Source organism: Leptonychotes weddellii, chromosome 7 (genome assembly GCF_054177405.1).
Source record: "Leptonychotes weddellii isolate Sample4059 chromosome 7, ASM5417740v2, whole genome shotgun sequence".
Lineage (NCBI taxonomy): Eukaryota > Metazoa > Chordata > Mammalia > Carnivora > Phocidae > Leptonychotes > Leptonychotes weddellii.
The window spans coordinates 38,504,559-38,519,298 of NC_138375.1; the positions used below are offsets into that span (position 1 = coordinate 38,504,559).

The window sequence follows — 14,740 nt, forward strand, 5'->3', positions numbered from 1 at the left end:
CATTTCACACCTTGGGAAGCCAAAGCCCAAGGTCCAGGCCGTCCAGATGCTAGCAGGTGGTGGAGGGAGTGTGCGAACCCCATTTTACAGATGGAACTGAGACTCCAAGCTGAAGGACCCTGTGTGGGGACACGGTGGCTAGGGCTCAGCCCCATCTGCCCCACTCCACTCCTGCCACCTCCCAGGCACAGGGCCTAAACCCGCAAGAGACCACGAAGTCCATGAGTGAGAAGCACCAGGTTTAATATTAAAATCTTTCTCTTAAAAAAAAAAAAGTACACAGATAGGAAAATTTGATGGCATATAAAATAGCACTTCTGCTGTATAAATGTGAGTTAATGTGAGTCCTAAAAATACTTGTAAACCTAGGTGATTACATCTTTGGTACCGTAGTGAGAACCTCCTCCCTCTCCTGGGCCGGCAGAGGGGGCTCGTGCCCACTTCCGGCTCTCCTCCTGCCAGGAGTCTTGGCCATGGCCCTCGCTCCCCTGGCACCCCCGCTGCTCACCTAGCCGGGGTGTGGTTGGCAGAGAGAGTGCAGCAAGCGGGCCTGGGCAGTGATGCCCTCAGGGACCAGGCAGCTACTGGGTGAGAAGGCAACCCCCAAAGTACCCGCCTCTTGCACCCCTCTCAGGTTCCCTACAAAGGCTTCTTGTACTTTCTGGGGGCCCCCAGGAGCCCTCACTGTCCATGATGTCTGTGGCACAGACTTGGACAGCAGGTGCTGGAGAGCAGACTGCACAAGGGTGTCTGATCTGCCCCCTCTGCCTCCTTTGCTCAGGATGGCTCCAGAGGTCATTGGTGGGTCTGAGAGGGCCCCGTGGTCTTCCCATGGGGCAGCTGCTGGGGGCTTTCCAAGACACTGGCTGTCACTCCGAGTCAAGATCTGTGCAGCTGGCCTTCTGGGACTTGCTTGGGGGTCTGGGGAAGGGACATAGTTCTGAATGCCCAGAGTGTGATGCATGGTCCGGAGTCTCCCCAGACCCCAGCTGACCCCTAGGACGGAGGTTTGGAGTGTTTGGCTTTGCTTCATCTGGGCAAGGGTGCCACCCCCTGCAATGTTCGAGAACATTAGTGCCGACAGGGCACCAGAAGTCAGCGAGTCCATCTTGCTCATTTTTCAACAGGGCAAACAGGCCTGGAGAGGGTGCGGAATTCCTCCAAGGTCCCATATCAGGTCCAAAGTGCATCTGGATCCACACACGTGGACATTTCCCGCAGGCACATCCACACGCTCATCACAGATGTGGGGCCCGCCCTGGCCCTGGAGACTCTGGTGGGTGGAGTAAGACCGGCGGTGATAAGGAAGAAGACCCCAGCACTTATGGGGCCAGGCAGACATGGACACGGGCCCTTGTATGTGTCCCAAGTGCCTGGGACAGGGGCTGTGGGCCAGAGTGTCCTGGACTTGGCTCAGCCCCCAGCATGAAGCGTGGATGGCCCCAGACCAGCTCGGGCCTGGGAAAGTGGAGATTGGCATCAAGGAGAGGTGGCTTCTGGATGAACATCACTGTCCGAGGCCAGGCCCCTGCTCAGCCAGGAGCCAGGGATGCCAGGGTCCCTTCCCCAGCTCTTAGGTGGATGAAAGTGCGAGGAGAAAGCTACAGCTTCTTGAGGAGTAGCTGGCTGAACAGAAGAACATTAATTCATACCTCCTGAACCCCGATAATCTCTCTAGGGATTCCGACCCCCCCAACTGTCAGCCGGGGAGACAGAAGCCCAGATTCTGCGTCACCGGGCCCTGCGCTCCCATCCTACAGATGGAGAAACTAAGTGTCCCGGGAGAACCCTGGCTCCCATCACAGGGCCTCCCCAGAGGCAGAGGGCTGGTCGTGACCCCTGCAGCAGCCCTAAGGCAGCCCCAGCGGCTGGGGTGCCACATGCCAGGGACAAAAGCTTTCTAGAAAGTGGCGGCTGATGGGAGGCCAGGCCAGGCCAGGAGGCGCTAGGTGCTGGGAGGTAGAGGGGGAGCTTCAGGTGGGGCAGGGTGGGGCCAGCCCCCTACAGGAAGCTGTCTTCTGCCTCAGCCCGATGCCCAGGGCAGCTCGAGTCCAGTGGTGGCTCCAACTCCGGCTCCACCTGGGGTTCGGGCTCCTCTTGGGGCTCCAGGGGGCTGTCACAGGAGATGGTAGAGGACGTGTTCGCTTCATTCAGGGTGGAGCTAGGAGGAGAAGGTGAGTGAGTGAGGGGCTGGGAGGGAGCCACGGTGAGATGATAGCAGCCATCAAGGGCTTTCTGAGTGTTCAAGCGTGCACCCCGCGCCTCACACCCTTGAGTTCCTCTCAGCCCTGTAAAGACTACACAAGGCGGGCGTGGCCTCTCGGCCCGGCGATGTCAGCGGCCTGCAGCGCACAGTGAGACTTCCAGCAGCAGGTCCAGCTGGCTCCGGAGCCCGTTTCTCACTCGTCAGCACCTCCGTGCCTGGCACTCCGGAAGGCGCTGGCCATCTCACGGAAGCCACCGACAAGCCCCACATAGATGGGCGTTACTGTTTTCATTTTAGACAGGACAAAACGGAGGCTCGGGGAGCGGGGGCGGCTTGTGTGAGGGCACCGGACAGGCCGGCGGTCCCCCCTCAAGCTGTCTGAGCTCTGAGCTGAACTCCTCCGCCCGCTGGCTACCTGGAGCCTGGCAACCTGTGCTCCTAAGGAAGGCGGAGAGGGCCTTCTAGTTCTCGTGGGTGCTCCTAGTGCCCGTGCGGAGACGGAGGCTCGCAGAGACGGGGCCTGGCCGGGCCTCACGGCAGCTGGGGCCACAGCTGGAGCTGGAACCCTGCCTGCGGCTGCTGCCACTCCACCACAGAGTGGATCTGGTTGGAGGGGGGGGCGTCTGGCCTCATGGAGGGGGGACGACTCTCCTCGCCAGCTGAGGGAAGATCCTGTCTGAAGGTGAAGTCCACGCAAAGGCTGGGCCTTCCTCCAACCCTCACCCACTGTAACTTCACCACATCCCAAAGGCAAAAAAAAAAAGCACGAATCTCCTTCCCAGTCAGAATTCTGGCCCCAACTCCTGTGGGCACCAGGCCTCCTACGACCACGCCTGGCTCCCGGGGGCCCTGAGGACGTGATGCTGGAGAACAGAGCACAGGCCAGGGCTGGCGATGACCCCAGAGTAATACACAGGGGGCTGGGGATGCTGATTAGATTTCCTACTTCTCCTTAGGGCCTGGATAAGGCCTAGGGAGAGGAGCGGAGAGATGGCCTATGGGGGCCACATTCCAGGAAACAGCTCCCTTGCAAGTAAGTCCCAGCCTTTCTGTCTCTCACCAGCCTGCCCTTTCCCCCTGAGGTCATCAGAAGTCAAATGAGTTCAGTTCTCCCTTCTGCTCACTGGCAGGAATCAATACTCACCCCAGGTGGCTGACTTCTAAGGCAAGCCTGGCGGCATGAAGACACAGACAGACAGAAAGACACACACACACACACACACACACACACACACACACACTGCACACTATTGCCTTGGGCCTCAGGCCACAGTGACTACCTGGCAAGGCTGGGAGAACTCTCCAGTGGGCCCTCATCAGCAACCTCAGGTTTGGGGTCAGGCAGGGGGATGATATAGTCGTTGTCACCCTCATTGGGCTGCACAGCCGTGTAGAGCACAGAGCTGGTGTCCAGGGGGGATCGGAGGCCATGGAAGCCAGGCAAGCGGGCTTGGGACCGAAGGACGGCTGGGTGGTCGCTCCTCAGAAACTCCTCATCCACCTGCTGGTACTTCTGCTCCATGGGGAGGGAGAGCCGGAGAAACAGGGAGGGTCAGACCAGAAATGCCCGTGGGGATAATCTACCATTAGACCCTGACCTGGCCCCTCCTGCCTTGTGTGAATTAGGCAACTGGTGCTCGGAGCAGAAGGGGAATTGCCCAAAGCCACACACAGCTGGGCGGCTCTCCCAGCTGGCATCGCACAAGACCAGGTGAGCTCGGGGCCACCCAGGGAGAGGACAGTCAGCAGACTAGTGCCCGTGACCCTAGCACTTCCCCTACTTCAGAGTAGACAGGTGTGGGCTCTCACCTTGCCTCAGCCTCCTGCAGTGCGGCCTCAGTTTCCCTAGCTGCTAAATGGTGACAACCCAGTCTATCTCACTGGGTGCTGAGCTGTGACCGAACGTGGCTGGGAGTGTGGTTAGGAACGGGTCAGGGGAAAGGGGACGTGTGTCACCCCTCCCTGTAACTCCCTCTGGTGGACAGGCCGGGTTTTAAGGCCCTACTGGCTCCATTTGCCTTGACTGAGCCTGCAACAGGCTCAAATGGTCAGGCCCTTAGCAGACAGGTAGCCTGAGGCTGTTCAGACTTCTGAAGGAGCCCCAGGCCTTGGCATGGGTGTAAAGGCATGAGGAGGGACGCAGGATGAAGGGGGCTGTGGGCATCGGCTTCCACACAGGATTTCATTTCAAAAAACGCTGTGCTGCTGAAATAAATTCAACTCACAGCTCCAGCCCATCCCTTACTAGTACCAGGAGGGAAACTGAGGCCCAAGCAGGTACAAGGTGGTCCCTCAAATACCAGCATGACACACAGAGCCTTGTACCCAGTGTCTGATTTCTGGGCCAGAACTCTCTGTTTTGCTGCCTCAGCATACCTTTTTGTACCCCTCGCCCAGCAGCCTCTCGAGAAGCAGCACCAGCTGGGAGAAAGGAGGCCGGATCTCAAACTTCTCTTCCCAGCACTTCTGCATGATCTCATAACTGGGGAGAGGCAGAGAGAGGGTCAGGGTCTCTGGCTCGAGGTCTGCTGCCTCCCAGAACCAGGCGAGCAACGAAGGGAGTTGGGGAGGACAGGTGGAGAGGGACTGTTTTTCCTGTTCCCTGAGGAGGCCCTCCCCCCATTGGTGGTTCCATGCGGCAGGCCACCTTGTTGAGCACATGACCCAGGTCTGGCTGGTAGGAGTTTTCATGGCTCTCAGTTCAATGGCTGGCTCTGGATGGGCACGTGACGCCAGCTGAGCCCTTGACAGTCAGCTCGGGGCCTTTTGCCCGAACTATGGTGACAGCAGTGAGCACATAGCCATTTGGCCTGAAAACGCGGCCAGCACGGAGGAAAGCAGGGCCAGGTAGAACCAGATTCCTGATGACAGCCTCTGAACACCGAGATCCAGCTATACTGAGGTTTTTCTACATCTCTGGACTAATCTATCTTTGCCTTAAGCCAGTTAAGTTGGATATCTACTGTTTGCACCCAAAAAACCCTCCCAAATGCTCCACTCACATCTCATCGGAGGCGTGGGCAGGCTGGGCCATGCGGTATCCCCGCTTGATGGCATTATAGAACTGCTCATTCATGGGTAGCTCTGGGTAAGGAGTGCCACCTGCAGAGAGCAGAGACAAGAGATATACAGGCTCAGAGGTGTAGAAGAATGGCAGGTACCCTATTCTATGGGACAGAGAGAGGCACACCAGCCCTAGAATGGACGAGGGTACAGCGGCCTTGGCACTGAGAAATGTGAGCCCCCTTTAGAGGCTCGGGACAGAGACTGCAACCCTCCCCAGAAACAGAGGACCAGAGAACACCAGAATCAAGTAGGCTTTCTGATGTCGCTTCCAAACCCATCCATAATCAGCTGGGGAAGTAAAGAGACCCAGAGAGGAAAGGGACTTGCCAAGGTCACATAGCAGCGAGAAAGCCCCAGAGAGTGGTGACTTGAACCAGAGCCCTGCCCCCTGCCCCAGAGCCTGTCCCCACAGCCCCACCAGGCTGGAGGTATGAGTGGTTAGGGTGGAGGCTGCGCTGTGCCCCTGAGGGCTGGGGGGAAAGGAAGCATACCCAGGGTGAAGATCTCCCAGAGTAGGATCCCGAAGGACCACACGTCGCTCAGGGTGGTATAGAGGCTGTTGAAGATGCTCTCAGGAGCCATCCACTTCAGAGGCAGGAAGGTCTGTGGAAGGGCAGGACGGTACGAAGTACAAGGAGGGCCAAACCCCACTCTGCACCTGGCAGTTCCTGCTCCAGCCCCTGGCTCCCCGGGCCCTGAGAGCCCGCTCCTACAGGCGAGCAGATCCCACAGCCATCCCAGTACTGGCCAGAGGACCAGAAGGCCAAATTTCTTTACCCACAGCTGATGACATGGAGCTCTTATCCCTGAGCAAGAGCCCCAGGGTCTGCAGCTCCTCTTCCTGACCCCAGTAGAGACCTCTGGCTTGGGTAGAGAGCAGGAGAGCCAGAGACACGCCAAGGTACCACCCAGCTGTGACCTGGCCACCTTCGATCTCTGGGGTCTAGAGTCCCTCCAGCTCTGGGATTCACTGTCCCCTTGTGGAAAGTGGGAACATGAGTGGCAGGCAGGATGGTCACATTTAACCAAATACACATTTGACCTGTTCCGTTTCCACCCTTCCCAGGACCCATTACAGCTGGTCCTGTCATGACCGGTGAATCTGAGCCCTGGGCTCACCCTCACACCCTTAGCATCTCCACCCCACTCCGCACAGCTGGTGGCTTCCCTTCCTGGGCCTGCACACATGGCTAGGCAGGCCAAGCCTGTCACCACTGGACAGGGCAGGTCACAAGGAGCTCCGTCCTGATCTCCCTTGTGCCACAGCCATGCTGACCGGGAGAGAACTTGTTCCCAGGGTCAGAGACACACAGGATCAGGCAAGGTACTCACGCTGCCTTTGGAGATATAGTTTGAGTCTCGCATGATGTCACGAGCCAGGCCGAAGTCACAAATCTTGACCAGCTTGCCCTCACAGATGAGCACATTTCTGGCTGCCAGATCTCGGTGGACACACTGGGTTGGGGGGGATGGGAGCTGAGGCCTTGGAGGCAGTTGTGGGGAAAGACCTGCCTGTCAAGGGCTTTGGGGAAAATGTATGACCACACAGGTGTGAGAGGCCACACAGGTGAGAGGGGCCACATGGTGAGGGCGTTCACTGTCCTCACCCACCAGAGGGGACGTCGCTGCCATATGGAGCTGTGTACTTGGAGGACCCTGGCTGGCTGGGTGGCCCACCTCCCCATGACCCTAACTGCCCACTGTGACCACACGTACGTTCTTGGAGGCCAGGAACTCCATGCCATTGGCCACCTGGTAGCTGAAGCCCACGAGATCTGTGTAGCTAAGCACTGGGGACTCGTTGATCAGAGTTACCCGACAGGTCCTCTCGGGAGCTAGGGGAGAACAGAAGTTCACCGACCGTCTTGTGTCTCCACATGGCCCACAGAACCCCTGCCCTTTTGGTCTTGGAGGCTGACGGTCCAATACAGGTGGCTACTGATCCTCCAAGTTCCCCACAAAAGGAAAACAATTTCCAAACACCTAATGTAAACCTCTCCTACCTCATCAGTGCTCTCGTTGGCCGGAGAAGCCTTTGGCGTTAGCCCCGGGCCACCTGTACGGAGCCTGACCCGCTTGGCTTCTCGGGGACTGGGTCAGCCTGCGGCCTCCTCTGTGCCCATGCCCCAGGAGGCCAAGGAGTCCCCCAACCCCAACTCTTCCCACTCTGGATCCAGAAACAGAGGTTAACGCTGGGGCTCCATCACAGAGCAGCTCTGTGCAGATGGTTAACCTCAGTTTCTGCATCTGTGAAACGGGGACAAGGCCACCTTCCTCCCAGGGTTGTTGCCAGCCAGGGCATACGAAAGGCTTTGATAGGAATGCACGACGGCAGAGGGGTGGGGGCTGTGCCTAGGTGAGGACCCTGGGCGCACCCACCGGTGGGAACATAGTTGTCATAAGGGGCCATGTAGCTGGAGGACTCGATGTCTGCATATTTGACGCCTCCTTTCATGTCCAGCATGGGCACGTAGTCCACCGACTCATCCTTGCTCATGTCCATGTAGCCACCGTCGCTCTCCCCGGGCAGAGACACGTGGCTGGGGGAGAGAGGAACATCACAGAAGGAGGGCCCACGGGCTTTCCTTTGGCTTCCCTTCCTGCCCCTGCTCACCCCTAGGCCCCACAAGGCCCTGTCACTCATGGCTTTCCTCTCTCTTTCCACCACCCATCTTCCTCCAGCCTGTCACAACTGGAATGACCACGCAGTGAGCCCTTCCAACCAGCCCGTGGGGCACTAAGCTGGGCAGCGGGGTGCTGGAGGACACAGGTCCCAGGGCATGTCCTCAGGGAGCTCACGCCTAGGCGGGATCACAGCATCCCACAGAAGGGCAGGGAGCACGGCGCCTTTCTAGGGAGCACAGCCTTTCCATCTGGCTGTGATGCCCTGTGAGGGCCCAGCCACAGCCCAGAGTGGGCAAGGAGTTGCCCCAAGGCCTCTGCCTGCAGCGCCAGCTCCCCGGAGTGCTACGGGGTCACGTAAGCCCGTGTCTCCGGAGGCCAACCAAAGACCGCAGGAAATCGGTCCGATGCCGGGGAGGACGGGGTGAGTTCGCATGTCTTTCCGCGACAGACCCACGCCCTGGCTCCTAAACTGTCTCTGCCCGGCCTGGCCTCAGCTTCTGCGCCGGGCGGGGAGGGCATGCGCAGGTTCTCCCGGGGGCCCCCCGAAGCCTCCTGCGGTACCTGGGCAGCGGGAGCCCGCCGGGCAGGGCGTGCACAGGTTCTCCCCGGGGCCCCCCGAAGCCTCCTGCGGTACCTGGGCAGCGGGAGCCCGCCGGGCAGGGCGTTGCTGTAGAGCTCGGCGCCGGGCGGGCGGCGCTTGTCGGAGCCACGCTGCAGGAAGGTATGCTTGTTGCGGTGCAGGTAGTCCACCAGGTCCCCGTAGCGACAGTACTCGGTGATGATGTAGATGGGTCCTGTGGGGGGACAGGCTCAGGCACGGCTCCTTCCGGGGGGCGGGGGCACACACCTGCCGTCAGGGCCCCGAGGCTAATGACGGGCTGCGCCTTGGAAAGGCAGTTTGGTAAGACGGCCAAGAGGCTTTGGCACTGGGCAAACCCCGGTTCTTTTCCTGCCTCTGTGACCACGAGCGAGATACTTCTTCTCGCGGAGCTTTACTTTCCGCATCCGTTAAATGGGGCTAATCCTAGCCACCTCCGTGAGCGTTCATAAGATAATGCTTTTGTCAGCTCGGCCCGGGGCCTGGCATGTAGCAAGGACACGGCGGCAGATACCACCGATCGGTCTTCAGACTGAAGCTCAGGCTGGAGCCCAGTATATAAAGCAAATAAAAGCAACCATTTATTATCAGGTTACCGTTTCAATCCAAATACAGTACATTTACTTGAAGTCAATCCATGGGAACTTGAAGATACTAATGAAAACAAACATTTTGAAATGGGTGGGATCTTGTGGACATAAATTGGCCTATGTGTGCAATTCACTTCTGTATTTTATTTTGGTTGCACAATACTGAGGAAAATCCCAAAGCTCACAATAAGCAGCTGCAAACAATGATAACACTTCTTTTTTTTTTTTTTTTATGGCCTAACTTACAATCAGAGTTTCAAAAACACACACTAGCTGGAGAGACTTCATTCTATGATCTGAATGAAAGCAGCTCCCAGTCAGCATGCTGGTGGTCTCCAAGTGTAGGGATAGAACTCACCTCACAGGGGCTGGGATTTATGAGTTTGTAGAAGGTGTTCTGAAAATTTTAAAAAGTCAGAAGACCCCTGGGTTTGGAAACGGCCGACCTGAGGAGTCCTTAGGCCTTGAAGGTGTCGTGATTCCATGAGTTTGTAAATCCCACCCCCATCTGGGTCTGTGAAGTGAGGGCACCATACAGGGTGGGTGTAGACCCTCCAGCTGGAGAGTCCTGTTGTCCGTGGACTGAGGAGGGGGTGGGGAGGGGCCAGGCTTGGGCTGCTGGCACTTTCCAGAATCCTCTGGGGGAGTGGTTTTGGTACCTCCTTTCGTGCAGGCCCCCAGCAAGTTGACCACGTTCAGATGGGGCCCGAGGTGACTCATGATCTTCAGCTCTGACATGAGGGCTTGCTTCTCGCTGCTGCGGGCTGTGGCTGAGGGAGGAGATGGGGCCTCAGGCCTGCCCTGTCACTCAGGCCCCAAGGAGGCTGTTGTGCTCCACACCCTACTGTAAGACCCAGATGGCCTGGGGCGGTGAGGACCCATGAGTAGGGGGAGGAGAAAGAGGATGGGAGGAAGGTCAGGGAGGGAAGGAGGTGCCTGGAAGGGGGGCAGGGTGAGGAAGCCTCTTAGCCAAAGCAGAGTCTGGAGTGGTGCTGGCCTCCAGGTGACTACATTGCTTGTGCAAATCGGAACCAGGGAGGGCCTGAATGTGTGGGCAGGGGGCAGGGGGGACGTGGGGGCCCAGATGTGAGGGAGGGGCAGGCTCCCAGGACTCACATTTCAGCATCTTGACCGCCACTTTCATCGTGGCCTGTGAATGGCTCAGGCCGTGAGCCGTGGCCTCCACCACCTGCCCAAAGGCCCCAGAGCCGAGGGTGCGTCCTGGGGTAGAGACGATCCCTCAGCTCCTGGCCCACCAGGAAACGGCATCGCCTGCTCTCTCGGAGGTCAATCCCTCAAGCCAACCTGGACTTAAGGTGTTCCCCTCAAGGAGTCTCCCACAGTGTTTTGCAGCCCTTCCTGGTGTCTCATCTAAGTCCTGCCTGCTTTCTGGTCCATCTTTAGTCCCTGGAAGCCTTCCTCCCATCCCAAAAGGGAGCTCAGCTCCTCTGCACGCCTCAGCCTTCCCAGCTAGACTAAGCACAGGCCTGACATGCAGCCTGTCCTCGATTAATACTCCCCCTCTTGCCACGAAGGGGCCCTATCTCACATAGTCACAGGATCATAGGACCTCAGTGCTGAACCCTCCCTGGGGGATCATCTTGCCCCATTGTATGGAGGGGGGCACTGAGAGCCAGAGAAGGCAAGACAGCAGCCCTAGTTCTCAAAGCTAGTCATGGCAAGGCTGGATCACACCTCAGTCTTCCCACCCGCCGCCAGGCCCCAGACTGCCACACGAGGACTCCCTGGACTGACCAAGCACAAGCTGGTCCCGTGGCAGCTCCCACGTGGAGTCGTAGGGCAATTGCATAGGGTCCACGTAGATGTACTCATGGCCATCGGAGCTCACGGATTCAATCACCTTCCATCGGATCTCATAACGTGGCTTCTGCAAAACCAACACCAGGGATGGATCATCAGAGGAGGTCTGGGCTTTGGGGCCCACTAGCCCACAGCCCCTTATGGAACAGATGGAGCAGGAGACCCTGAGGCCCAGAGAGGGGCAGAGGCATATTTGAAGTCACACAGCAAGTTACGGATAAAGCTCAGCTTCATGGGCTCAGTGAGAACAGGTGCCAAGAGGCCCCAGCTTGGCAGTGGCTAAGGAGCAGCTAATAGCCAAGGGCCTGGCTCAACAGGACCAGCTTGCCAGCTTCTCCCAGAGCCCTGGCTGCTTCCAGATGGGAGTAGAGATCCTGCAGTCCTGGGAAGTGACACAAGCTAGGGGCACTCAGCTAGATGTGGACAGCCCCTCCCCAAGCTGGGTCACTTGCAGTGGGAATCTCAGAAAGATGTAAGCTTACAATGCTGAAATCATAGGATGTTGGGATCACAGGATTGGAATCTTAGAATGACAGAATCATGGGTGCTGCAATCCTAACTCAGGAATCTTAAAATGTTGGGATTGCAGAATGGTGAAGCCTCAGAACAGAACATTGAAATTACACGTTAATAGGATTAGAATGCATTTCAGTAGAAGCCTGGGAGTCTCTGGGGTAAGAGTTGTAAGAATCCTGGAGCTCATGTAGTCCACCCAGAAAGTGCTTTGCCCTATGGCTGGGAGGGGCAGGGCTGATGTCCAAGCAAGACCCAGGAGGGCAGAGCAGAGACAAGGGACCCTGGCTGTCCTGGACCAGGCCCGAGATGGCCCTTGCTGCTGGGGGTGGAGGTAGCTCCATGTCGTTTTACACCTGCACTCTGTGCTGGGCTGGGACGTGACCAGATCCTGCAACATTCAAGGGCAGCTGGGGGCTCCATGTAAAAAAAAAAAAAATAGTGTGCCAGTCTGCACCCACTAGGCAAGGGTGGGAGGTTACCTTCTGCCAGAGCATGATGAGGATGATGAGGGAGATGACTGTGAGGACCACCAAGGCCAGGATGGCCGAGATCACCACCACCTTGAAGGGCAGAGCTGGAGGCAGAGACAAAGAGCTGGCCATAAGCAAATGGGGAGCTTGGCAGCTCCCTAGCAGTCCTCCCGTCCCCCCACCGCTGGTACGGCAAATCCTCTCTACTGTCCTGCCTGGAAGGGAAGCCCCCCTCCACCAACCATGGCCTGTGATGTCAGACTCTCAGCCCCTCCCTCAGGGCCATACCTCCCATAAGAACCTATATGCCCCTCAGTTACAACGGCGCTCAGCTCTCTCTGGGCCCCCATATGCCTTCAGCCCTTGCAGGGCTCAGTCAGGCCTGTGTGCCGTGGCTCCAGATTGGATGTCAGCTGCTGACTGCCTGGGCTGCCCTCGCCCCTGAATCTATGCCCTCGCCTGGCTGTCACAGCTAGCACAGAGCCTGACAGAGGGGCCAACGGACTGAGGGACTGAGCTTCCACAGCCCGATGAATCCCAACTGTTTCCTCCCCCGCTTCACCCAGAGTCTCCAGCAGCGTTGGGATAGTGATGATAGTTATAAGGTGCATCCCCCAGGGAACAGGGGTGACCAAGTCAGGCTAACTCTGGGCCCCCAAGCGCTAAGTCTCCTCCCGAAGGCCTCGGCCTCTTTGCTGTACGATTTCCCATTCTCTTCCCCTCCCTTTGCATCCACCCCTGCCAGACCCTCATCTCTCCTACCCTGCCCCACTGGCCACCCATGGGGCCCTGAGGAACTCATTCCCTCTTCCTCTGTCCCCCACTTGCCCCTCTTGGCACCCCTGGAGGCCCTGTCCCTCCTCCTCAGGGTCCCAGACCAACATCACTCCTCTCCTCCCTCTCCCCACCAGGTCACACATCCCAGGCCTGGGAAGGAAGTCTGAATTTTCTAAGGAGCCATCTCAGTAAAAAGAAGAGGCTTCGTGCAGCCACGGTAGTTTCCCTGTGGGCTGGTACGTGCCTCCCTGCTCAGGTGGCACACAAAAGCTCTACTTCTGTCTTGCTCTGGGCTGGTCTGCAGGTGCCCACTGGCTCAGGGGTACGTGTGCGTGCGTGGGAGTGGGAGTGAGATAAGGTATGAAACCCCCACCTGTCCCACCACAGGCCAGGGGGCCGGAGGCAGCTCTGTATGTGTGCGAGCTCATGTGTGTGCGAGCCCACCAACCTGCCAACGCCTCGCACAGCCTTCAAAGCTTTGCTCTCCCTGGCTTCTGCCTAGCCCTGAGCCCCTCCTTTACCACTCCCTTCCCTTTCTCTCTTTATCTCCCCCCCCTCTAAATACACACATACTCTGGGCTCCAGCCACACTGAATGCCTTTGAGTTCTCTGATCCCATTTTGTCTCTGGGCTCTCCCACGCACAGGCCATTCACTTTGACTGGAACACCATTCCTTACCAGGCTAACTCCCAGGTATCTTTCGGGTTTTGACCTAAAGCTTTCTTTTTCCAGGACACTTTCCTGAAACCCCCAGCTGGGCACGGAGCCCCTCCTCCCTCTCGGCTTCCCCCCCAGAGTACTGCCCCCTGCAGTGGGATTGCCTAGTTCCTTGTCTGCCTTCTCTCTGGACTGAGGGCACTAGAAGGGCAGGCGGGGCTGGGCTTCTCCAGGGAGAAAGAGGAAACAAGCGAACAACCGAGGTACCAGCGCAGGGGGAAATGCCTGCCCAGGGACACTACATGCATGGCCGACGCTATTCCTATGGACAGGAATCGTGTGTGTGTGTGTGTGTGCACCTGCTCACAGACACGCACGGTACAGCAGGCATCTGTGTGCAGAGACTGTGCTCGCACGCTTCTACAGAGGGGATGCTGCCGCTCCACGCTGCGGACATGCACCGCGCCGGTTTGCACACACGCACAGGAATTGTACGCGCACTGTCTGCACCCTTGTGCGATCGTGCATCCACACACACACACTCGTGGGTTTATATACATGGCTGGGGATTGGGCGTGGTCATATACGTGGTTTATACACATGCGCTCGGTGGGTTCCCACAGAGGCGGGGTGTCATGCACGCTTGTGCACACGCTTGCAGACATACACCGCAGCCTTGGCTTACAGACCCTCACGGGTGTACGCGTGGGTGCCAATACTGCGCACAGGGTCATACTCCGGTGGGCTTTGCCATGCTCCTGAGTGCCCACAGGCACGCTGACTCTGGCCCACCGGGCTCACGGGCACAGTTCCAAGAATGGCGGGGTGCAGGTGGGGGTGGAGGGTCTTCAGGGGCCACCCGGGCCGGAGGACTCACAGTGCGGCACCACGGTGACCTCCTGCATGTCGCGTCCCAGCAGGTTGTGTAGAGTGCAGCGCACTGACAGCGGCTGATCCACACGGCGCAGGCGCAGTGTGCTCACCACCTCGAACTCCTGATCCTCGGGCCAGTATGTCACGTTAGTCTCCAGCTGGCTCTCCTCCTCCGAACTGTTCCCCAGCGGCGTGGGCGGCAGCTCGCGCGGACACCTGCCAGGAGAGCCAGCCGGGTCAGCTTCCAGTCCCGGCTGCTTCCCGCTGCCTGGCCCTGAGCTCATTCCTCCTGTGGCCCCTCGACTGACCGGCAGGGGGCGCTCCTACCCCAGAACTGAGAGCCCTGGACGGCAAAATCCACTCCCTTCATTCGATCGTCTGAGTCAAGGTAAGGAAACGGGACAGTTTAGGTCATGCAGAGCATCTCCAAGAAGCCACATCTTCTTGGACGGAGCTCTAGCCTGGAACAGCGTGCCCGGAGGAAGAGGCTGGACTAGATGACCTCCACTGGGTCCTTCCAGGCTGCTGTGGTTACCCTGG

General features: G+C 58.3%; 1 protein-coding gene across 3 annotated transcripts in view; it reads right to left on the reverse strand.

The window, feature by feature from the left end:
• Positions 1 to 222: 222 nt before the first annotated feature.
• PDGFRB (platelet derived growth factor receptor beta) overlaps positions 223 to 14,740 on the reverse strand; it is a 36,222-nt gene continuing 21,704 nt past the window's right edge. For all 3 annotated transcript variants that reach the window (XM_081826173.1, XM_081826174.1, XM_081826175.1), the window contains 14 exons: positions 14,205 to 14,416; positions 11,902 to 11,996; positions 10,841 to 10,973; positions 10,202 to 10,306; positions 9,745 to 9,855; positions 8,532 to 8,691; positions 7,652 to 7,812; positions 6,989 to 7,107; positions 6,605 to 6,727; positions 5,764 to 5,875; positions 5,209 to 5,308; positions 4,583 to 4,688; positions 3,487 to 3,719; positions 223 to 2,161 (listed from right to left, as the gene is read on the reverse strand). In XM_081826173.1, coding sequence (XP_081682299.1) covers positions 2,002 to 2,161; positions 3,487 to 3,719; positions 4,583 to 4,688; positions 5,209 to 5,308; positions 5,764 to 5,875; positions 6,605 to 6,727; positions 6,989 to 7,107; positions 7,652 to 7,812; positions 8,532 to 8,691; positions 9,745 to 9,855; positions 10,202 to 10,306; positions 10,841 to 10,973; positions 11,902 to 11,996; positions 14,205 to 14,416 — 1,930 coding nt within the window. In that variant the 3' untranslated portion in view covers positions 223 to 2,001. The remainder of the gene's footprint in view (positions 2,162 to 3,486; positions 3,720 to 4,582; positions 4,689 to 5,208; positions 5,309 to 5,763; positions 5,876 to 6,604; positions 6,728 to 6,988; positions 7,108 to 7,651; positions 7,813 to 8,531; positions 8,692 to 9,744; positions 9,856 to 10,201; positions 10,307 to 10,840; positions 10,974 to 11,901; positions 11,997 to 14,204; positions 14,417 to 14,740) is intronic.